This window comes from Nilaparvata lugens, chromosome 1 (genome assembly GCF_014356525.2).
Source record: "Nilaparvata lugens isolate BPH chromosome 1, ASM1435652v1, whole genome shotgun sequence".
In the NCBI taxonomy this organism is placed as follows: Eukaryota; Metazoa; Arthropoda; class Insecta; order Hemiptera; family Delphacidae; genus Nilaparvata; species Nilaparvata lugens.
This window is the reverse complement of record NC_052504.1, coordinates 69243714-69270439: the sequence shown is the minus strand read 5'-3', so window position 1 is coordinate 69270439 and position 26726 is coordinate 69243714. Positions and strand designations below refer to the sequence as shown.

The window sequence follows — 26726 nt, the reverse complement described above, 5'->3', positions numbered from 1 at the left end:
TTCGTATAAACACTTCAGGCCAATTGTCTTGCCAACTGTCCCGACAATTGGCCGAAATTCAACTGTCTCCGGGAGTAGAATATGGACAGTCAATTGGGCCCAGCGAGCCCCCCTCGTTCGCAATTGGAATCGCAATTGGCGCCTTGTGAACGGTGTAGGTCAGTAGCGCTGTCTTGGTTATGCCAGTTCAGCTGTTCAGTCACAACAGATGACGAGAACTCGGACATGTTTAGCTGTCAACTGACGTGCCAATAGTTGGCCGCGTATAAACATCTCGTTTAACTGGCATGGCCTCCGAAAATCCGCAACCACGTGATGACAATTGTCTCGCCAATTGGCATCGTATAAACTAGGCTTTATCCCATATTAGTCCAGTCACTATTTACATTGGTGCATGCAATTTATATTGTAGTTATGATTTTTTAATATATTATTTGGGTACCTAAGAGAAGTACAGAACCAATTTCTTCATGCAAAATTTCCTTGTGCTAGATACAGGGTGGCCCAAAAACCTCGTATTTTCGGCTCATTTTCCAGTTCTCAGCTATTTCTGCCAAATCTCGTAATCGGACAGAAAAATTTACTCTCGCCTTTGTTTTAATTATAAAATGAGATCATTCGGAACTCTCTATCTCCAATAAGTACTGAGTTATGATTTTTCAAAAATGAGTGAAATTTGAAGAAAAAATCAATTTTGATGAATTTTAGTTTTTGATCAACAATATCTTCCGATTGTTACCATTTAGATGTATAATTCAAAATCCCTCTGGGCGTATTTTTTTGCTCTACAATCTGAGATCAGGTAGAGCGCTCTATCTCATATAGATTTCCAGGTACACCTGACAACAATGCTCCTTGTATTGTGAAAAACACCTAATTTTCAGCTTCAACCATCATCACCAACTACATTGTCCTCACATTGATATTTCGCACAATGAAATAAGTTCATGTGATTATGTTCTATGAGAATCACCCGTTAGATGCACTTAATTTCAGTATTTCCTATTCCTAGTGGAGAGGCGCGCTGAAGGACACCCCCAGGATCAAAATTTGAAACACTTATAACTTTTGACACAATGATCAGATTTCATCGTACTACACTTCATTCTTCTCGTCAAGGCGGTCCAAAATCATGCATCTTAAGTCAAATTTGGTCGAAAAATGGAAAATTTATTGTTGAGTGTTCTTAAGCCGGAATATATAAACACTCAACAATAAATTTTCCATTTTTCGAACAAATTTGACTTATGATGCATGATTTTGGACCGCCTTGATGAGCCGAGAAGAATGAAGTGTAGTACGATGAAATACAGGGGCCATCCTGTATCAGGCACAAGGAAATTTTGCATGAAGAAATTGGTTCTGGACTTCTCTTATGTACCCAAATAATATATTAAAAAATCAGAACTACAATATAAATTGCAAGCACACCCCCTTTCTTATGTCTATTGACTGGACTATATATCATATTTGCTGAGACGTTCTTGTCTATTTTTAATTTCTATCTAAAAATTAATACTAATTTTCTTTTCTTTACATTTCAGTGAAGAATTCATACTTCTAGAATAATTCTTTAAAATTGAGTGATCTCATTGAACGAGCTTGGAGTTGACTGACGATAGTATTTTCCGAAGAATATTGGTCTAACTTATACGTCTGACAGAGTTCAATTCACGTCACCGTTCTTCAAACAGCGAATGATTCATTCAAATCATGAGTTTGGATGAATTATGTAAATAATATTAAATATAGCAAATAATTCAATTTGAATTTAATCATTACAAATTTACTTTCTGTAGCTTTAAGTATCTAGGTAGTAATAATGATTATAAGTATAGTTAGTGAATAATAAGAATTTAAAATTCATTAGATTGTATTGACAATTGCCAATGAATTAAATAAATTTAAAAATGCAGTTTACACAGAGTCAGTAGAATGAAATTCATATTGGTATTTAATTAAGTACATCATTCAGTTTTTCATCATATACTTATTTTATTTATATTTTACATTGTTTATGTTTTAATTGAGGTTAGATAGAATCTTTTGTATATTTCTTAACGGCACTTTCTATTTACTAACAACCTAGTGAATGTATATAAATAAGAAAGTTAACAATTAGACTTAATCAAAAAACACAAAGTTACAGCATTCTAACTCATTTTTTATTTCTTAGCTTTGATGTTACATTATATTAATTGTTGAATTAATTTAAATGGTACAATACAAAATCTGGTTCTGTATGGATAAAATAATAGGTACCGTATCTATTGAGTAAAAATAAGTAAATAAGTCGAAATAAGAAAAAATTGCTCAAAGTTTGAATATAAATTTTCAAAGATCAAACTTCAAGTTTTATCAGATTTCAATTCTTTGCAATAATATTGTTGAATTTTATATACCTTCATTATTTTTTTCTAGCTTTATAGTATAAATCTCAATATTGTACTTTCATTAATTTGTTTAGTTATATAGTGTTTAGAATAAAACTATTTCTTATAATGAAAAATTGATGCTTAACATCATTATTTCAAAAAAAACCATAGCATGGTTTCCATTCTTTTAGTGTTAGCGAACAGGACTCGGATGGAAAGTTGTATGAAATGTATGTTAAAACGGTACCAAAAGGTTGTTTATGGAACACTGGAGGTTCGCCAGCTGTTCTGAGTGGTAGTTGCAAAATTGAAATACTTCTATTATTTTACTTTTCGGTATCTTGAAAATCATATTATTTTCAAGTTGGATTCCTTTGAAAATAAAAATTTTGTTAGGTTACATTGATTACATATCAATCAATAAAATCGATTAGGATTTTTTATTCAGTTATCTGATAAAAATTAATTTGATCTTTTAGCGTTTGTTTGCAACACATTTAAAGCTTAACGAGTGAATAAGATTGAATTTAACTTTTCATAAATGCTCCTTATAGTCCATTCAACGAAGCGTTACAGAGGAAAAAGTTTAAAGACAATTTTTGACCCAGCAGTTCTGTTTAGGATAGTACAGAGGTAAACATATAAAAACCTCCACCCCAACCCCTGTGCTATGGGACTGGGGGTACAATTTTTTTGGTTCTCGCATGTATCTCGAAAACTATGCGTCTAAGGCTGGCCACTAACGCTAGAACATGCATGTTTACCATGCACATAAACGTTCATATTAAGTGAGAAGCGCCCAACATAGAATATAAAACTGTGAGGACTATAACGACTTTTCATCATGCATGTTCTATCGTTAGTTGCCAGCCTTACAGATATGAATATTCCAAATTCCATACAAAATTGAAGCTTACATAATATCCTACAATATTCATCTTACAACTTTTTCTAAATCTTCTTTTAGTTTTAAATACACGGTTGGGCAGGGAGGTATGGATGATTTGAAATAACAGTAACACACTTATTTTTAAACGAAACTAAAAAAAAAAATTTTGTGTGTACCTTGGATGTTGCCATTATACAAATTAAAGGGGAAAAATTGATTAGGTATGTACGAAAAATAACATTTGTCAACTGCTGTCCATTTTTGTCCATACACTCCTGTAGACGTTGTCCGTACTCCTCTGAAGCATTGCACGTGGTACCGCTCGAATTTATTGTGTTATTGTTTCACTCTGGGCTTCAAGGGTTTGTGGTTTGTTCATGTAAACACGTGCTTTAATAATAGTCACAAGGTGACAGGTCCGGTGTCCGAGGAGGCCACTCCACATCTCCAAGCAACGAAATGAGGCGTCCAGGGAAGGTCTGCCTTAGAAATCCCATAGCTGCTCTTGATGTATGGCATGTCGCCCCATTTTGTTGAAACCATACAGTATTGACGTTGATATGTCGTCTGCTCAATTTGGCAGAAAAAAATCACGCAGCATCGTTAGGTAATGATCCGTATTGACAGTGACGGTTCGACCGTTTTCCCGAGAAAAGTAAGGGCCAATAATTGGGCATTTTTATGGGGCTACCTAAAAGCACGTGTATATATAAACCACGAACCATTGAAGCCCTGAGTGCAACAATAAATCAAGAAATTCAAACGGTACCACGTGTAATGCTTCAGAGGAGTGTGTTAAAATTTTCTATTTTTCAACAATAGATCATTCGACAAAAAACATTCAACCGATTCACACGCTTCTGTCACTGAATGAAAACCATCCAATTTTTAGAATAGTTCTGTGTACTGAGAAGATTAACAATATTTTTATTTTCGAAAGGACCGACTATTATTTGCTTATCACCTCGCAAGTAGAGACCCCAGACTTGGAGGCAAAATGCATGGTCCCTAAATTCTGGTCAACTTGAATTATCTTTAATTTGGTGTATTATTTCACAATTAACTTTTTTGGTAAGGGCTACTCGTATTTATGTGAAAATTAAAAGTACTCTTCTTTTCATTACTAACGACATGTTTCCACATAATTTACGATTGTAACTTGGAAATGGCATCAATGTCGTAAGTAAAAAGGGTACTTTGATTTTTTAAATATTTCACAATTCCATGTTTACCTTTCATTGCTATATAAAGCAGCTTTAATGAGGGAGGGGGGAATGTTCATTTTGCAACAATATAGATCATTTGACAAAAAAAAACAATTTTTCACTTTGCACCACTTTTCACTCAATTGAGACCAGTGATGAGGTAAAAATAACAAAAGTACGCTTCTCTAATCCCTCTGCTAAAGGAATGGAACCGCTACAAAATTTCACCCCCTTATTGAAGCTGCTATAACAATGAAAGGAAAACATAAAACCATGTAGCAATTCTATCACTATATGATAGGTAATAGATAATAGTTCAAAGAAAATAATTATTTTGCTAAGAAAACTAAAGAATCTTGCTTACAGTACTCATACTAGGGTATGAGTACTTACAAAGGGGTATGATTGCACTTAAAACACAATAATTCACAGTCAAGTTAAAAAAAAAACAAATATTTGTTCAACAATACATTTATTTATTATTCAAGATCATAAATAAGATTAATTCATACTGAAAATAGTTAACAACACAATGATCATAATAATCTTATTGTTAATAATCACTAGGCTATCGCCTTACAAAAAAGTTTGATTTTTCAGATTGTAATAAGAAGAAAATAGTACAGATCCTGGAGCACTAAATTTTGTGTAGTGCTTTTCACTCCCTGTAACGTAAGAAATTGTACGAAAACAGTAATTTATTCATATATCCATACACTACCTATTCATAGCTTTATAAACTCAAATACCACATATAAGCTGTTTTCAACCTACATAGGCCTACCTATATACTCTGCTTTCATAGCTATATACACCATACACATTAATAAAAATATATGAAATGAATGAATGAAAAATATATATCTACATACATACAAAGTGTCCCACGAAGAGGTTTACACGTTCAAGTGTATATTACGTGCACATTCATGCACCCAAATTTTACACAGTTCACAAAGTAGGTTCTAAAAATATAAAAATACTCTAGGAAAATCTCAGCTCCCTAACCTTCGTAGAAACAAAATGGCAGCAGTAGTTTTTACAGGAAGCGAATTGGTAAAATTTTCAAATAAGCCGCCATTTTGTTCCTGCTAAAATTGGGAGCTGAAATTTTCCCAGAATATTTTTAGAACCTACTTTGTAAACTGTGTAAAATTTGAAAACGTTCGGTGCATGAATGTGCACGTAATATACACTTGAACGTGTAAACCTGTTCGTGGGACACCGTGTACATACATATACAGTCCTAGCCTTGACCCTATTGTCAGTGGCTTACATGGTACGTCAAATACGAACTGTAGAGGGGAATAGTTGACAGGTTTCCTCAGTTTTTGTTGATTATTGCGTTTTGAAACAGCAACCAGTCAAAACATCCTGATATTCTTCGTCAAATCGTTGTAGTTCACGCGATACAACATGCTTCCGGCTATCAATAAGTGTGAGAGATCTTCAAACCAGGGAGAGGACATTACTTCGCAAGAGGTCGATCAAGGAGATGGATCCATGGCGATCCTGATCAAACAAGGCGCAACAAAAGAAACTGATCTGGTTGTCAACCCGGAAGATAGCAGAAGGGGTTTATTCTTTGAGACAATATTCAATTTCCTGCATGTTGTTTTCTGCCACTATATTATTTATTCTATTTTTACAATGAAACAATAATTATTGAAGCCACTGATTGTCAATTAGGTATAGGCCTAGACGAAATTACAGTTAGGAGCTTCACTTACAAACCAAACGGCACTATCTTTATCTGTAATCTACATTTTTTGTTCATAATATATTTACAAATTTCCCATAGTTTTTTTAATAATTCAACTTTTACTGTCTGACGGCAAAATGCCATGTCTGATTAACTGTTTATTTCTTTACTGTTTACTATTTCAATTTGGTTCTTGTCAGATTGAGAACGGTTTGAATTGTTTTATTGAATAAACTTCATTTCTATTCTATTCTAATTCAAATTGATTGATTTTGTCATCCTCCAGATTTTGAAAAATAAATCCTAGTAGTAATTGAGGAAATTAGGAACTACTGAAAAAGTATTTTCTAGGAACTCTATTTCAAAATGTAGGTTGTGACGAACATGATTGTAATCATTGTACGGTGACAATAAATTCCGCCTAAACCACTTTTCAAAAGCATAAACAGGCCTTTAAAATTATATATTGGCTGAAACTTCAAGATTTTAAAGTTTATTTATACAGATTTCATAATATAGCCTACTAATCAAAATTTGAAATAAAAATACAATTTGAAATGTTGATGGTTGAAAACAGAAATATACTCAAATTATTTATTATTGATTAGTCTAACATGAAAGATTTTGAGTTGAAAATGTTGCATAATATTGAGCCAAATGAGAATGGATTATTGAAAATGATCCGGAGAGCACTCCACTTTAGAAAGTAAATGAGCCAGACTCGGGTTATCTAGATACCTACTAAGAAATTTGGTTGATACTTCACACTCGAGAAACTCCATTTTTAGCGTGTGTTTTGAGATGGGCTCTCAAAGAATTTGATCTAGAGCTTTTATAATCACAGAGGTTACAGCTGAATGGCTTTTCGCCGGTGTGTATCCTTAAATGACTTCTCAAATTGGTAACCTCAGCGCACTTGTAGTCGCAAAATTCACAGCTAAACGGTTTCTCGCCTGTGTGTTTCCTGAGATGGCATTTCAACCCACCCGACCGCGTGCTCTTGTAGTCGCACAACTGACACTGGTAACGCTTTTCACCGGTGTGAATTTTCACATGAACTTTCAAATCGCCTGCTCGTGCACTCTTGTAGTTGCAAAATTCACAGCTAAAGCTTTTTTCACCCTGATGAGAGATAAGATGAGATTTCAAATCATAAGAACTTTTACACTTGTGATCACAAAATTTGCAATTGAAAGGCTTCTCACCCGTGTGAAGTTTCATATGATTTTTTAAATGAACTGATTTTTTACATTTATAATCACAATAGTCACAGCTAAGAGGGTCATCTGTGTGTATTTTTAGATGTTTTTTCAATTGGCTTGATTGTAAGGTTGTGAAATCACAAAATTCACAGCTAAATGGTTCTTCGTCCGAGTGAATTTCGAGATGAATTCTCAAATTACTTGATCGAGTGCACTTGAAATCACAAAAATCACAGGTGAAAGGTTTTTCACCAGTATGAGTGCGAAGATGGATTTTCAAACTACTTGCTCGAATACTCGTGAAATCACACATTTCACAGCTGAATGGTCTCTCTCCGGTGTGAGTTTTAGAATGCAATCTCAAGCAACTTGATCGCGAAGTCTTGAAATCACAAAGTTCACAACTGAAAGGTTTTTCGCCTGTATGTATTCTGAGATGAAGTTTAAAGTTATTCGATTTATTGCTCTTAAAGTTACAGAATTTACAATTATAACGTTTTTCATCATCATGCATTCTCATGTGAGTATGTAGAGCGAACTGATCCAAGCACTTGAATTCACACTTGGCGCAAATGTAGGTCAGTAGGCCTTCATGGGTTGAAACATCGTTTGCAGGAAAAAACGGCTCTAATAAGTTTACAGTGCATTTTTTATCATCAATATTATCTGGAGAAATAAGACTTTGATAGTGTTCGGTGGAGTTTGGTGGCACATCTTCTATCGAAACAATCGGCTCCAATAAATTTTCAGTGCATATAGAATTATCAAAATTGTCTGGATAGTTCGATTTTTCACAGAGTTCTGTGGAAATTGAATTCTCAAAGTTTCCAATGAATGAATTTTTACATTTTACAGTAAAAGAACCTTCACAATTATTTGTAGGAATCACATTTTCAAATGAATGAGTAAAAATATGATTAATTTCATCCTCTTTGTCCAGTCTGTCGTCTTCAACGTCAAGAACAGTTTCACTTGGAGAATCAGCTATCAATCCGCATTCTTTTGGTGTTTGGTCTTGTTCGTCGAAAGACTCTTCATTCGGATCTGAAATTAAAAGCGTAAACTGATTTATTCAATATATTTGGGGACACAGTAATATTTCCATTTCCGCACCGTAATATTTTTTACCATTTCCTATTGTAAAAGGTATTCTGTTCATTACTCATGGGCGTCGATCCTGGGGGGGGACACGGGGGAAGCGTCCCCCTCAATATTTTATGGTATAGGATATGTCCCCCGGAAAAATGAATTGAAGATTTAAATTATAACATTTTATTAATTAACTTGTAAATTGAGAATAAACTGGCCTTGTTGTACGAAATATTTATATAGTGTCGTTTGCAGTACAAGAGTGACCAGTGTAAAAATTATTCTAGTAGAATCTATATCCATAGATATAGCTATTTTGCACAAAAATTTAGTATGAGCATCCTAATTAAGGTGTTCGTCTATTCTGATACCTAAGTATTTTGTACCTGCAACTCTTTTCAAACAAGCACAGTTACAAGAGTTAGGATCAGATAGATTGTTTTGCTTTTAAAAAATTCTTATTACTCATGAGAATTTATGAAAAGCTTAAGTTGATCTTTGTAACACAGTTTTAGCTATTAAGTAAAAATTGCAGCTTTGTATGGTTGTTTAGCTATCCTGCTTTGGTTGGTAATCAAAACAAACAATACAACTAATGCTGGTTTTTTGTAGATAATTTGTATTTAGTAGAACTATTAACTCAGAATTAAATTTATTTACTCACTAATTTATCACTGCCGAATAGTGGATTTAAAACAGATTTGAAGTAAAATATGCTTCGAAAACCATCATTTTAATAAGCTATTTTTCAAAAAATCTTCGGTGGGGGGCACCCCCTGACCCCTCAGTACGTCCCCCACAATGTCTAACAGCAATCTACGCCAATGTCACCACTAGTCCAGTCAATATGGACATAAAAAAGAGGGCTATCTTGCAATATAATTATAATGTAGTTCTGATTTTTCAACACATTTGGATACCTAAGAGAAGTCCAGAGCCAATTTTTTCTTGCGAAATTTCCTTGTGCTAGATACAGAGAGTGGCCTTAAGACCTCGTATTTTTTATTCATTTTCCAGTTTTCAGCTATTTCCGCCAAATCCAGTGATCAGAAAGAAAAGTTCGCTTTCCCTTTTTTCTAGATTATGAAATTCTAAATAAAATAAGTAGGTAGTCCAGTCACTATATACATTGGTGCTTGCAATATATATTGTAGTTCTGATTTTTTATATGTTATTTGGATACATTCATGAGAGAAGTCCAGAACCAATTTCTTCATGTAAAATTCCTTTGTGTATACAAATAATATATAAAAAAATCAGAACTACAATATTGCAAGCACACCCCCTTTTTATGTCTATATTGACTGGACTAAAGATCATTCGCAACTCTCTATCTTCGATGAGTACTGAGTTATGAATTATTAAAAATGAGTAAAATTTTAAGAAAAAAAAATAATTTTGATGAGTTTCAGTTTCTATAGAAATTGGTCATTTTTGTGTAGGTACTGAAATGCTGGTTCAAGTACACTCAAAAATAAATTTCTCCTTTTTCGACCGAATTTGACGTATGGTACATAATTTTGAACCGCCTTGATGAGCTGAGAAGAATGAGCTGTAGTAAGATCCGATGATTGTATCAAAAATTATGAGCGTTTGAAATTTTGAACCATGAAGTGTCCTTATGTGCGCCTATCCACTAAATTAAATGCATTTAACGGGTGATTCTCATAGAACATGATCTTATCAACTCATATCATTGTGCGAAATGTGAGGACAATTTAGTTGGTTATGGTTGAATCGTTTTCAAAATATGAGGAGCATTGTTGACAGGTGTACCTGGAAATCATTGAAAAGATCACTGCTGGGGTAACGTCTTGGTTTGGAAGTAATTGATTTGATTAAAAATTTTTGTATGGTGAATAATTTATTGAGATGGATGTTTCTGGCTCCTCCCCAGGCTATTATACCATATTGCAGTACTGATTGGGCATAAGCAAAATAAACTAGACGAGAAATATCTTTATTCTTTAGCATACCAATATTGTGAAATTTAAAAATTAGATACCTCAATCTTCGACATAAGCTATTTATCTGTATATCCCATCTAAGATGGCGGTCAAGAATTATGCCAAGGAATTTAGTTTTTGTAGCACTCGCTATTATCGGGCAGTCACAGTTCACCAATCTGTTACTAAGACAGGTATGTGAATGAATTTTAATATTGTTGAATTGATTAGGTTGGCCGGTTTGATTTGGAGAGAAAGTTAAATAAGTACTTTTTGTGGTGTTTAATGTCAAAGTGTGGTGATCCAAGTATGCCTTAATTTTACTGAGACCATTTTCACTAACTCTTTTCATGTCGTTCCAGGAGTTAGTGGTGAATAGTAAAGTAGTGTCATCAGCATATGATAAAATTTCACAATTTTCTATTTCCAGGTTAAGCATGTCATTAATATAGATGAGGAACAAAATTGGTGATAAAACTGTACCTTGCGGGAGCCCATAGTCTGATAAATTAGCTTTACTTGTAACACCATCCATAGCCAGAAATTGGGAACGACCTTGTAAATAATTCTTGAAAAGTTCCAGGGGTACACCTCTTATGCCTAGGCATTGCAGTTTTTCCAGAAGCATAGAATGTGGGATAGTGTCAAATGCCTTACTCAGGTCCAGGAAGACTCCCAATGTCTTTTTCCTATTATTAAAATTATTATATAAGATCTCCACAAGTTTGACAATAGCATCTTCTGTGCATTTACCTTCTTGAAAACCAAACTGATTTTCGTGAATAATATTGTGTTTCTTTAGATAGGTTAGCAGACGGCTTTTAATAACTTTTTCTATTATTTTGGAAAAAACACTTAAGAGACTAATCGGCCGGTAATTTGATGGATTTTGAGGATCACCAGACTTGAACAGTGAGACGATAGAGGCTACTTTGAAATGTTTAGGGAAAACACCCTCCACAAAACACTTATTTATAATAGCTGCTAACGGTTTAGCTACAGAATTAGCTATTCTTTTGAGAGTCATGTTTGATATTCCATCTATACCGGAAGCTGAACTGTTTTTAAGTGAGGCAATGAATTGTAAAATTTCTTCCTCGTTGGTAGGAAATAGAAAAAAAGAATGCGGTGAATTAGTATTTCTGTGTGCAGAGTGTGTGCGATTGTTGCTGTTGGATGCTTTCAATCTCTCTGCAAAGATTCTACCTACATTAGCAAAATGATTATTCAAGACTTCTGGGTCAATTACAGGATTAGATGTGTTCTGTTTACTGCCTATCATCTCATTTATGCAGTTCCACGTTTTTTTACTATTACCCTTAGATTCTTTGATTTTATTTTTGTAATATTTCAGTTTACATTGTTTTATCAAATTATTTAATAAGTTTCTGTATTTGGTATATTCTCTTTTGAGCCTGGTATTAAATGGTTGTTTAGTGAGCATCTTGTGCATTTTATCTCTAGTGCGAATTGAGTTAATAAGTCCTTTAGTAATCCAATTTTTTAATGGTCTGAGTTTGTGAGGTATTGATTTTTTTGTAGAGGCATTTTGTATGTATGTATTTATTTTATTAATGAAAACAATAGTGGACTCTTCAGCAGCACCGCAGTAGACATCAAACCACTTTTCGGAATTCAATCTCTCCACCAGAGATTCAAAATCAATCATAACTCTGTGATTTGGAACTCCTTCGGTTACCACGGCACTGGGCGTGCTTAGTTGAAGACATGTAGAGTAGTGATCGCTTACATTAGTTTCAAAAATAATACCACGGATTTCATTTGAATCGAATGTAGTATTTTTTAAGAATATATGATCCAAGCATGATACTGAATTGAGCTGTACTCTGGTAGCCTTGTTTATATACGATTTAAAACCATATGTGGACATAGTGTTAAAATATTCGTTGGTTGTTCTACTGTTGGAAATCAAATCTATATTCAGATCACCAAGTAGCACGATATTCCTATGATCACGAAAATTATGTAAACATTTATCTAAGCCATCGATGAAGAGATCAATATTCGTAGACGGAGACCTATAAATGGCAAACATAGTCAGCTGAACAGCCTGATTAGGCAATTGAACATCAAGTATGATAGAATTCGACTCATCAAGTACATAATCAATTTTTTTTACCCTCAAGAAATCTTTCAGGAATATGCAGATTCCATTACATTTATTCAAATTCCCTGGCTGATTAATAGATGAATACCCATTTAGAGAGAAATCGAAAGAATGTTCCTCATTAATCCATGTCTCTGTTAATATAATTACATGAAAATTAACTTTACTATTCTGAATCATAAATGCAAATTCATCAAAGTTCTTATTTATGCTACGTATGTTCATTTGGAGAATATTAATATCATTAATGCATGCTCGGTTTGCACTATTGCAGGGATCAAAAGTAAATAAATCCTCTATTAAAGTGTCATAGCATTCATTAGCTAGTTCATCTTCAAAATTATTAATGATAGCCATGAAATAATATAATTGAAATAAGACAAGTTAACAAGGTTGAAAAAAGAGTACTGAATAAAACAATTTATTGATAAGAAACGTTCTAATATGCTAAAGTTTGTAAATGAGAAAAAATATAGAAATGTATGATTTTGATCAATACTAAGTTATAAGGAAAATAATAATTATTATTCAACTAAGAGACTAGTTTTCTCAATTTTTAAGAAAGCTGAAAAAGTAAAAAAAAAGAAAAAAAAAAGTATGTCGAAACTCCGTATTCTGAAGAAGAAAATTGAGACGATTTACCATCTCCAATCAATTCATTCACTTAAAGATAAGCTAAAATAAAATCTATGTAGTAAGACCGAAATATCGATACTCGATTAAACTTCATTCATTGAAGCTGATTTATCAGAAAAATGAGTAACTGTTGCAGTACTATAACCGAGAAAGTATAACTGATAAAATATTCGGAATAGTTTTATCTTATCACTAGAATTTTACTGTTCATTGACGGTAAATACAATAACGTTGATGATCTTAATCACAATTAAAGACATATCCTTCCTAACACAATTCGAACAGAAAAAAATGAAAAAATCGAAAAATGGAATATAGTTGTAAAATAGAAATACTGAATTCATATCAAAATCAAAACGTAAATGCTCTACTAAAACTTATTAAAAGAAGACATGTCTTATCGAAAGTGAGTTATTATTCATAGTTTTAATCATTAGTTGAATATTTCTCCAGGTCATTTACTCCTGTAATACGCTCAACCTGAGATGAAAGGTCCTTTCTAACGAGTACTTTACAATCTTTTACCCACACGAAGGCCAATTTACCTTGCTTTTTGAGATTTCTAGCCAAACCTAAAAGTTTTTTATTGTGAGGAGCCAAATGTTCGTTAATAAAAACGTGGGAATCCGGGAGGGTGCTCTTTATTTCCGTAGACTTCAAACCCTGTTTCTTTTTAGCTGCATCCAGCCACGCTATCTTGGATTTTCTCGCCACAAATTTGACTACAATGTTGCTTGTGCCCTTGACGTTAGGAACTCTATGCGCAATCGAGATGTCTTCTAGTCGGTGAGGAACCTTTATCACTCGAGCTACAGCCTCCAAAACTTCGTAGATATCTTCCTCATCCGTCAGTGGAATGCCGGTGATTTCAATATTATCCAATCTGGAGCGTTGATGAAGGAAATTGATTTCATCTTCCAGTTTGCTATTCCTTTCACTCAAATAGCTGGAAATTTTATTCAAATTAGTGAGATTATCCTCATGTTTAACGGATGTTTCTTCTAACGTATATTTGGATTGCTTTAATAGTTCAACATCTGCACTCAATGCATCAATCTTTGGCTCGAATACAGCTCGAAGCGCAGTTATTTCCTCTAGTACTTGACTCAGTTTAGCTTCAAGTCCCGCATTCACGTATTCAGCACTACCGACGCAATCATCACATTTCCAGGCTGCTTTGACTTGAGAGTTCATTTTTTTGAATTTTTCTATGTTACCAAGTCTAGTGCAATGAGCATGAAAACAGAGTTTACACTTACTACATTTAATACCTTCGTTTGTTGTAAATTGCACTTCACACTTCGAACACATGGACATCTTGAGACAGGAACACAAAAAATTATTGATTGAGAGAATTTAGTTTCAAAATAATTAACGGGTTTCGACACACGAAAAACAACTAGCAGAATACCATCTTAAACATAACCAATATTCTGTACAGTTCACTCCGCACTTATCTAACTGCGATAAGAGAGTCTAAAAACACGACCGTCCTTCGTCGAGGTCTGATAGCAAATAGCACAGATAGCAATTATTGTGAATTTGAAATAGCAACAATCGGAAGATATTATTGATCAAAAACTAGAATTCATCGAAATTGATTTTTTTCTTTAATTTTAATCATTTATGAAGTCATAACTCAGTAATCATCGAGGATAGAGAGTTCTGAATGATCTTATTTTATTCAGAATTTAATTATTTAGAGAAAACGGGAAGAGCGAACTTTTCTGTCTGATCACTGGATTTTGCGGAAATAGCTGAAAACTGGAAAATGAAACGAAAATCAGAACTACAATATAAATAGCAAGCACCAATGTACATAGTGACTGGACTATACGCTGCTCAAGGATAATTAACTCGCACTGCCGTGTATACCGATTGAGTACGTCTACCAACTTTGTGTGATAGAACAAAATTTTCCTTCAATAGAAAAAATAAATAACCACACACTTGAAATAGGATAACAGGACTAAAATCACTCTATAGCTATAGTACAGTATAGAAGAATAACTAGTAGTTCTATGAGCAGTAGACCTCGCGCAGTTAACTTAACAGGTGTGATTGTAGATAAGCCAACTCAATACTGTAATCAGCCCATTGGAGAACATTGTGCCCTGTCGTGTCGGCGAGAAATCTGCCTGAAAACGGCCATTGGCTGATTGGGTTGACTCATCGACAGCGCCAATCATCTGTTCTTGTGGACGAAAGCGGTGTTGTAATCACTGTAAGCTGATTTCTTACATACTTTATTCAATGAATTATAGCATATTCTTAGAGACAGATTATTTTAAAAATGACCTAGCTAAATTAGACTGGCCAGAACTTTGACTCGTGTTGAAGGTAAATTCACGCTTGTGCCGAGCACTCCTTTTAATTCAGGCCTTTTCCCAAGTTATAATAGTAAATTTAATACGCAATAGACTAGAGCCATTATTGTAAGTGAGTTAGCGAAATAAATTATTTTCTCTCTCTATTATGAACGGCCATGACTTCGAGTTTCCCATGATAGATATTTAAAAATTGTGGCTCCGAGTCGTCGAGGAATGTAGATTATGGAATTATCTCTAAAACTTAGCCTTCTTGTCGCGACATAAAGTACGATAAGTTGGAAAACAGCAAGCATCGAAATTATAACAAACTACCGATTTTGCAGTTACTATTTGGTCCAAAGGCTCTAGAAGCCACGCGACGATTGGTCAAATTGATTCCTTTCGCCCAATAGGCGACCTGTTTCTAAATACAGTAGTGGGGGGATTCCCCAACCGCGAGACCAGATTACGTTTCGGAGGACACTTTGCTAGGAGCACTACGAGAGTAAAGATGTAGTCACTATGTTTCCCCCTTTTTGGGCAAGTTTATAAGTTTATACAATTAGTTAATGTAGGAACTAGTTTTTTTTATTAAAGTTTAAATTTACTAGTAGTGCCATGTCCTGAAAGGTTTAATTGTGTTTCTTCTTCATGTACGAATAATTGTTTCTTAAAATAACCGCTAAGGTACGTAAACTAAGGTTAAAATATAATTTAGGGAAATTAATTAATTGAAACTTCAATCAAAAGATTTTATCAACAAAGCCTGTTATTTTTCAAGTTAATAATATTGATTGAGAATAATCCTTTTGATTTTATTAGTGATGGAAGATACTTATAAATTTTTTCTAAAGAAGTATAGAAAGTTTTCAGTTACGTTACATTTGAGTTATTGTTTCTGGAGATATATTATCGTAGAGTATTGCTGAAAGTCAGGAAGATAGCCTTTAAATTGGAATGAAATTTTTAAGATTATGTTCATATTGAGTTTATGACATTTTATAATTTTATATTTTTCAGACTCTGTTTTCTTATGTCATTAAGGCTTTCGAATAATTTAGTAAATTTTTAAGATAGAAATCTTAATAGACAAAGAAGAAAGTTTTTCTTTTCCATGAAATTAATATTAAAAATGTTGGCTAGCGCACAAGTTTCCAATAATACTAGTCGAGCTACTATATGAAAAATTATATTTGATTTTGCAAACCAAACGAAAAATATCATAAAAGTTAACATCATAATTAATGAAGTATTCATTTTTCTAAAAGCATTATATTAATTTATTACGAGTGTTTTCATAAAGTTGCATTGTATATTAATGACACTCTGGCAAGTAAATCCGTTTTAATTCAATTTTGAGAATGAAATCAGAACGTCAAGATAAAATCTAAATTAAATAATTGAATAAACTCCTGTTTTAGCTTTTGGTGAATTGTAGGAAGAGTTAGAAATTAATGCTGTAATACATTTATTTACAGCGGTTCATGTGTGTCCCCAAACCAACTTCTTGTACTACCACCCCTTTGGTTCCGCAACTTTATGTAACACCGCTTCAAGACACCCGTTCAGACGACAGGTCTAGGGACGTAAGAGGACGTCGCCGTCAAGCCAAATTCAACCGGTAAAAGCTCACCGCCAAAAACAAGGTACTGTAACCCCGACAATAAAGCAACGTACAGACCAACGAAAGTGCAGTGTAGTGAAACAAAGGTTCATTCGAGAATGTCAATCAAAAGTGGGGATTCAAAATTATTATGAAATGGGTTATATGGGTTACTATCGACGAAACTTGGGTTCAACGGGCTTTTCTTTCTTGAGTAATTTTATGTTGAAATTAACTTGTTATTTGATGACTGATATGGTTTGGTTTTGTGACGTATTGCTATCTAATCGGGGATAGTAATGCGCCCCCGAATCAGATGAAGAATGTCACCAAAGTAACATGAAATTGTTGTTTCTGTTGTTCGATTTTAGTTGCCAATGTTTATTGAAGCTGTTTGTATTTTTCTATTATTTCAAATTGTAGTGTTATTCTATAGTATAAACCTATTAAATCAGGCATGGCAAGATTAATTGAAGTTTTCTTGACTCTAGCCCGTTCATCTGCATGAATTAGGTATAGACTCAGGTATTTTCTAGATGTGTCGGCCTATTTCTAAATTCTAAATTTTATTCAAAATTGTCTTCTTTATCATCTTTAAAAAGGTAAAGGCATACGCTTTTACAATTCGTTCAAATATATTTTTGATTGGCACTTTCCACTGGAAAAGATATTAAAAAAAAACAAAGACTAATAAGTGGGTTGATGGTGAGGTTATCAATGAGCATGAGAATCTAATTAAAACTAATCGGTTATTTAGGAAGGATGAAAGAAACTTGAATTTGAGGGAAGACTTGAAAGCGCGTAAAAAGCATTTGAGAAAGACTATTTTTGGACAAATTTGAAACTTATGGAATAAGGGGTTAGTTAAAGAGCTTAGTATGTGAATATCAAACATTCTAATGAAAATAACCTGTGTGACGTTAAATCTAGTACAAGGAACATTAATTACTCTGTACCGCAGGGATCTGTGTTGGGGCCATTCTTGTTCCTTTACTATTTGGGAGGACTGCCGAAATATGCCTATGATGCCATTGAAAATACCGAATTTCGTATGAATGCTGATGATATAAGTTTGTGCACAGCAGAAAAAATTTAATTCACTAGAAACTAAATGTAAGGATTCTATATTGATTTCAAAAAAAAAACTATTTGATTAGAAGAAACCTATTACTAAATGATGATAAAACAAAATTTGTCCATTTCACTTGCAGAAATTCTAATATTAAGAATTTAGATGAACTAGATAATAAGAATGAAATTAAATTTTTGGGGATTTGTCTTGATAGTACGCTTACCTGGGAAAAACATGTATTAAAAATAAGCTGGAGGATTAGTTCAAGAATTTATGCACTTAGAAGGCTGGCACCCATTTGCAACACAGTAACTTTAAAATCTGCTTATTTTGCCACTATACACGCACACATTGCATATGGAATTGAAGTATATAGAGGGACAAGTTTAGCTAATTTGAACAAAATACTAAAACTACAAAAAGAATCGGTAAGAATAATTTTGAATATTAATAATAATCAACAGTCATGTAGGTCACTTTTAAGAAGCTAGGATTTATGACTGTGTATGGCCTTTACATGTAAACGATAACGAGCAATCATTCAATAGGCAATCAAATGTTCACAATTACCATACAAGATATAGAAATGATTTCATTATAATGGAACATAGGAGAGAAAAATTTAAACAAAGTCCAGCATATATGGGAATGAAATTCATGAGGTACCTCCCGAGTAGCATCAGAAGCGAGACGGATAGGGCAAGATTCAAAATCGAGTTGAAAAAGTACCTAATAGAGTTAGAAACTTATAGTTTTGAAGAATTTTACCGGGGGAATTAGGGATACATTGCCTACCTTGTTTGTTATTGTATTTTCTCTTTTTTGTTGTATTTCTTTCTATCTTTCTAGTTTTATGTTTGAGAATTAGAAGTATTGTTTAATGAGATGACGCATTCTTGTACAATATACATTGTATGTCTTGAATAAAGAGATTGATTGATTGATTATGTATATAGTAATATCGCAGTATTGAGCATTTATCTTTCCTTTAATATTATCCTTGAAATTCATTATTTCAGAAAACATTACACATACATCGAAGCGCAAATCAAAAAGGAACATTCCTGTCAAATTCTATGAAAATCTATTGCTGCATTTGGCCGAGAATGCGTCACATACAAACATAGGCCTAGGCTACATAAAAAAGCAAATCCTGCCGAGTTAGAGCATTGACCTCACAAAGCTCGATCAAATATTGTTATAATGAACATGAACTTTTTTATGAAAAAAGAACATACGTTTTTTTTACATTATGAAGCACACTAATATTTCTTGTTTCACCTGACTTTCACCATTGGAGTTGAAAGCTTTCACGAATATTCTATATTTGGGATGGAACTGATTGAAGTATACCGATTTGTCAGTGAAAAAAGGCTTTAAACAAGAAACCTCGTTATCATTTCTGCTATCTACGTTATTATTCAGCAAATAATACTGCAAACATCCAGCTCATTTTACTGGATTCATTAGCTAAATTAACACAAGACCCAAGTATTGTTAATAATATAAACAAATAATAAATGCAAATTTATATACAAACCGCCAGTTTCTGCTGGTTCAGACTTTGGTTTTCTCATAGGTCTATTGGAGCTATACAGAGTGGGTGAAAAGTCCAAGAACGGCTAAATATCTCATACACGATGGTAATTTGACGGTGGGTGTGGTTGGGGATCCTACTCAAATTGAAGATACTACTTTACTATAACTTTGAAAATCTGTTCCGCCATCTTGGATCCGCCATGTTGAATGCAACTTTAATTTTTTGAATAGGAAGGTTGTCATGCGATACATGATTTCGATACGGAATTTCAAGAAAAAATTAATGGCGAAAACCGCATATCGATATCTCAAACCGTTTCGAAAATATTCACATTATTAATCAATAGTATTCTATTCAAAGCAGAAAAGAGAAAAAAATATGAGAACGGCTTAGTGTCTCATAAAAAAATGTGATTCCAAGGTGGGTGTGATCGGGGATCCTACTCAAATTGAAAATAAGCTACTACTTTACTATGACTTTAAAAATCTGGTCCGCCATCTTGAATGCAACTTCATTTTTTTAAATAGGAAGGTTGTCATGCGATAAATGATTTCGATACGGAATTTCAAGAAAAAATGAATGGCGAAAACCGTACATCGATAACTTAAACCGTTTAGAAGATATTCACATTATTATTCAATACCATGCAAATCAGAAATGAAAATACATAAGTGTTATTGATTAATAATGTGAGTGTCTTCTAAACGGTTTGAAATATCGATGTGCGCTTTTCGCCATTCATTTTTTCTTGAAATTCTGTATCGAAATCATGTATCGCATGAAAACCTCCCTATTTAAAAAAATAAAGTAGCATTCAACATGGCGGACCAGATTTTCAAAGTCAGAGTAAAGTAGTATTTTTAATTTGAGTAGGATCCCCAATCACACCTACCGTCAAATTACCTTTGAGTATTAGTTATTAAGCCGTTCTCGGACTTTTCACCCATTCTGTATAGTGAATTTCTTCAGTAATGAAAGTATGGAAGTTTAGAAAATTTGTTTTCCAACAGTTGAGTCATACCTAATTACTCAGAAAATATAAACGTCGTGCCAAAGAATAAAAGGAAGAGGAACTCTAGTGCAAGTTTGTCCGTGAGTTGTTGCAGACTTTGCTAACACCAAAGACGTCACCCAACGCCAACTCCCCAGACCAGGGCAACAAATAGACCTATTATAACGGTACAGGAAGTAGTGTATGTGCCATAACACATTTTTAAATAATTCTCTCAACAATATAGATACCGTAGTGTAAAATTATTTCGATCATTCATCTTATTTCTTACCTTCCTTTTCTTCTTTGATAAATATGTGTAAAGTTTCAATATATCTTTCTGATTGAGCTGCTTGTTCATATTCCTTAACGGCAGGTATTTCTCCATTGAAATAGCGTATCTTGTTCTCCTGGAAATTATAGGACATATACAATGAATCTATTCATTAGAAAACACTCTACTGACTGAACAGTGGAACAGAGTGAGTGAGTAAGATACACCTCAATCGGTAGTGTCTAGGACTAGTTGGCCCTCTAAACATTAACACAACTAAAAATTTGGGGCTTCCTAGTAGGTACTTGAGACCTGAAGATATCGCGGCAGGAGTTAGCTTTGCAACTCCTAGTGCCGGTCACTGCCGGTTAGATTTTAATCGTGATTAGTTCCACGAGAACCAATCTGAAAAGCCGTCTTTTCAGAAAAGCCTTCTCTGATTGTCGTAAAATTAACCACAATTAGAATTTAAGCGGATTTTATGCAACCGGGCCCTAGATTAGTAACGTAAAAATCAGCAAACTGCAACGTGCTACAGTAAAAGCAAAAGAAAGTGCACATTCAGACAATCAAAAATGTAGGCCTATGTATAAATTAGAGTTGGTGAGTATTATAGAAACAGCTTGATGTTTCTTCAAGTTTTTCTTTAATTCTAATTTGACCCCCAAACAAATCTGTAAAATCATCAAAGTAAAAGAAAATTTATCTGTTTCCATGATTCTCACCAAATCTATACATACAACTCTGCATAAGTATATACCTACTTTTGGACCACTCTGTATACCCTAATTACCTATAATAAATTTCATATTATTTAATGATATAGGTAATAGTGCACAACTACTATTATGAATAGTTTTGTATTAAAACTTTAAATAGGAATAATTTAGTATATAATTACATTTCTGAATCTATATAATATTTACGGGGAAAAATTTGAACTTCTTTCCGGCGTAAATCTACATAATAAAATAACATTGATTAACCAAAAGTTTGATGGCAGGTATATCGGCACTGGACCTGGACTTTAGCCCCCTTTTCTTGTGAGATATTTTGTATTAACTAAGTTAGCTGTTTGTCAGCGAAAAGTTTCCAGTTTAATAATTTAATGACTAGCATAGTTTTATAGTCTTCATAATATAATATAATATTATTGATTTAAGATTTCAATTTGGAGAGTGCCAAGTTTATGAAATTTGGATAATTTTGAAGTTTATGAAATAAAAGTGAAAAAATAAGTCTAATTCTAAGCAATGTTATTTTGCTTTGAGTGATAGTAGCGTACGTGGTAACCTTAGACTAGTTGTAGAACTATAGGTGGTAATCTAATTAAATTAAAACTAATTAAATAGCTAAGTCTTGATCTATTCGTCTAGGCCTATAGGAACACATAACCTAAAGCCCAAGTTATTCTGTTAACCATTTCAACCTTAAAATTATAACTTTATAAATATTGAAAGCATTATTTACCAATTCTTGAGAATCCATTTTTTCTTGAATTAACGAATTCTTGAAATAAAACAGAAATATTACGTATTTATCTATACTGAGCTAGGCCTACTAGAAGACTACAATACCGATATGCGATATCATACAAATATTGGTGCAGTTGAATAAAACTCTGAATAAATATCTTTGATTTTAAGAACTAACATATATCCGTAATTTTCAAAACCAAATTAGTTTGTAAATTAATTGACTGAATATGATAAATATGGATGATAATAGGAAAGTAGGCTAAAAAACCTTGGGGGCAACCAACAGACCCAATTTATGCTTGACCCAATATTTCGGGATCGTGAAACCACTTTATCCAACCGTCACTTCATCCAACAGCCTTTTGCAATGCACTCTTAACCTCTGTCACAAAGTAGGAGACCTCTTCTCCTCTGTCTCCTCTTCTCTGTGCCTCTGTGCAACACGACACTATTCTGTGGTCTACAGATGAAGCATATTTTCATGTCTCTGGATCAGTAAATACAGAAAGTGCAGATCCAGTCGACCATTACATCAGTAGTAAGCCATTTCTTAATGGCGTCGCATAGGTTCATCAGAAAGCCAGTCATGATGATTCAAACCAAACCACCTAAAAAGGTTTAAAAGTTCATTTTTCAGCGTTTTGCTTCCACGCTCATATCTTGAAGCCAAATGTTTTTCAGTAAACATACCAAAGCTTTCAAAATGACTTGATATCTGGTCTTGCATTATGGCCTTGAATACTTTGGATATCACAGGTACAATAATTGATGGTCAGAAGTTTTTTATCGCCTTTTTTATGTACAAGTAATACCTTAATGTTTTTCAATACACTTGGAAAATGCCCTTGCAAACCAAACAGTCATACATATACGTATAAGTTGCCTTTTTCTTGTTTCTATAGTTTTTCCGGTGTTGTAAATTAGCTATAGGTATTATTTGTAATCGAAAATTTATTCGTTTTTATCTGTTAATTAGTTTAATTGGGTCATTTATATATATTAGGTAGTTTAATAAGAAACTCATGAAGAAAACGTTGAGTGGGAAAACGATTGGGGAGCCTCTGCATATATATATGAACAGTTCTGATTGATCTAATAGAAAAACATTTTAATATTATTGAATGTAAGAAGACTTATTACTTTAAATAAATTATTGAAACTGTTGGATTGGTTAAAAATAGGAAGCGAATTCAACAATTTTAATAAACTACTGCCTAATGAATTAACTAACAAACTTATAACTAAATCCAACAATATCAAAATAATCAACTGACTATTGAACAACATTTGAAATGTCAATACATGAGTGTGTGTGACCTAACATTTAGCTCTTTACGATTACAGTAGGCTACACGAAAACGCGAAAGTAGTGCGATATAAAACTGTTTATATAGGTTATAATCGCCCGTTTTCGAAGGCTAACCGACCAAACTTGGCCGGTAAGTTTGAACTGGAGTTTTCGGAGTCACGTGACCCTAAACGAGTGTGGTGAAATTCGATTCTGTCGTTTACGGCCAAACAGCAGATTTCATTTCGTTAAACTGTTGGTTTGGTGTTTGGTGAAATTGGGCCTTAGGCCTTAGGCCTTTTCTCTCCCCAAATATCTCAACAGTGGCACTGTTCATAGAAAATTTCTCATTCTCCTCATTTGGAACAGCCGTGCATTCCCTTGCTTCATCCTCCGTTGCATCTATCACCATGACAGGTACATTCTCATCATCATCGAATATCAAGATATCATCAATGTCCTCTTCAATCATCAATGTCCTCTTCACTCATTTCATCCCTCTCAGTTTCACATCTTCACTCATCACTTCCGTCTTCCTCATTGGACACGTTGAGGATCTCACACCTATCATCCATCTCACACCTACTGATATCTAGCTCAGCCAACTCATTTTGTTCCTTTCCGACATTCATGTCAGCTTTGCTGGGCAAAATGTATGTTCCAATTTCAAGTCTCCTTGCTCTCTCCTGCACTTGTCTACACGTCTTGGTGCCCAGCAGCTTAGCCACCTCCTTGGTATAACAACTGGGCTTACCATAAGTAGCAATATATTCTATCAGTACACTTTCCTCCTCCCTTGACCATTTCGCAGCCGAAGATTGTCGTCTCGACCTGCCATTAGGCTCCTTGTTGCCAGAGTGGGCTGCTGTATTGTGCTGTCTCAGGCCTGTCTCCGTCATAAAGGTATGTGAGCAGCCCTTGTGTCTACAGGCAAACACCTCAATCTTTGCTCTCCTCTGACCAGTACACATGCGCTGGTGTGCATTCACTGCATTAAAAGAGCTGTATCTCCTTGTGTCACACTTACTGCACTCATAAACCACATCCGTTCCAGGATGTTTCTCCCTGATGTGGTTTAAGATTCCTGCATTCCCAATCACATGCACGAAGACCATATGACACACTACACAGCCAGCAGTTGCAAGAGTCACCCTGATAATCTGCTTCTCTGCAAGCCTCGATGCTGGCGAGCTGTTGGCACTCATCCTTGTATTCTGCGAGGTCAATTTACGAATAATCACAAAGAAAGCTTATTCAGCAACATCGCAGCCTGAATCAATTTTATAAACAATATATTCAACACAGCTGGTTGATTGTCGGTTACATCCTAATAGAAGATCTATATATATTACTATCTTCAGCTTTTTACATGCAAAATATTCCAATTATATGACTTATAATTCCCTTTCTTATTTCAGGTGCCACAATAACACTGGTCATGGAATACTACACTTTCCAAATCAGGAGAGAGTCCCGTCATGATGAGGGGCAAGGAGGGGACAAGGTGAGGATCCTCAACAAGCTGTCCATTTCCGCCAGAGGTTTGTCTGAGGCGGTCTTGAAGAGGAGACTGAAGACATTCCTGCATGATAATCCCTTTTACTCCTTAAGGGAATTTTTTCAATGTGAAACGGCAACTGTAAGTAACTACTTCTCACAATAGTGCACTTGCCTGCTGCTTGGTTGTTTTTTGTGTTGTTTTACTTTATGTTGTGACTGTCCATCTATGGACTTGTTGGTTTTTTTTCTTTTGACGATTCCTTGTTGAAATTGATTAAATGGAACTAAATGAATGATGAATTAATTTTAATGTTGAATGACAAAATTGAACTTTTGATAAATATGAAAATAAAACTGTTACAAGTGATAAACAACTATCCCATTTGAGTTCCCTATTGACGAATCTCTAAATATGGATGATTACTCTTATGTTTCAGATGTTGATTATTCTTCAAAATAGCTCTGTATATTTTGATCATGGAAATCATGTATTGCATACTCACCATTGTACAGTTATTGTATCAAGTCGCTTATTTCTTGAGTTTAATGTACCTTCAAAATCGATCAAGAACAATTAACGCAACATCAAGCTGAAGAGAATTCAATGATACAATGATGATATTATTAGGTTTCTTGCAATTTCCTGTAGACGTATCATGAGATTATTATCAAGGAGAGACCATCTCAGGAAATTATCGTTTTTCACAGTTTACTCTTCATAAATACATGGATTTTCATTTATCATTTCTCCATTATTATATTATTTGTCTCACAGTTCCATTGGAGAGGGATCAATAGATTTTTGTCGGAGAATTGTGTGAAGATGCTATTTCAGAAAATTATCGTTTTCCAGTATGGCATTTTTCAAATAATGCTGAACTCTTGGAGATATGATAAGTTAGAAAGCTCTGGAAAATCATTCACCATCCTTCAGCGTAACTGGTTCATGATATTTTCTTCAATAACTCTTTTTAATTGAAAAATCGCTCAAAGCATTAAAACATGAGAAAATCTGTCAATTCATCTATTGATTCAAGCAGACAAAGGTAGCTAGAAGCGCTCAATGTATTCAATCAGTGATATAATTTAAATGAGAAATAAGATTTTGCTATCCCAGTGAACTTAATATTAATTTTTTAATATTAGTTTTTGAATATCAAATTTAAAATTTTTAGTTTAGTCATTGGTTTTGAAGTAAAAAATGGACTTTTTCAAGTGAAAAGTGAAATCTTAACCTTATTCTTTTTTGAAACTTTCATTTGTAAAAATTTGGGAGAAGATAGTTTTGGGCTATGCCTGTTGTCTTCTCCCAATCATATTATATATTATAATTTATTATGAGTTGTAATTGTCAATGAAATGAATAAATATCTTCTATTCAAGGAAATCAAAGGAGATATGCTCATATTACTCAGGCTCATTACAACAACTTGTTCATTCACATACTAAACCTCTTCTCATTTCTCTCCACAAGTTCTCGAAAACTCTCATCAAGCTAT

The 26726-nt window shown here is 33.8% G+C and overlaps 1 protein-coding gene across 1 annotated transcript; it reads right to left on the bottom strand.

Annotated features, from left to right (window-relative positions):
• Positions 1-1754: 1754 nt before the first annotated feature.
• On the bottom strand, positions 1755-22767 carry LOC111045730 (gastrula zinc finger protein XlCGF57.1). The gene is made up of 3 exons (XM_022331181.2): positions 22432-22767; positions 20980-21097; positions 1755-8417 (listed from the first exon to the last, which is right to left on the bottom strand). The coding sequence occupies exons 1-3, from the start codon at positions 22447-22449 to the stop codon at positions 6934-6936; spliced, it is 1620 nt and encodes a 539-aa protein (XP_022186873.2). The 5' UTR covers positions 22450-22767; the 3' UTR covers positions 1755-6933.
• Positions 22768-26726: the final 3959 nt, after the last annotated feature.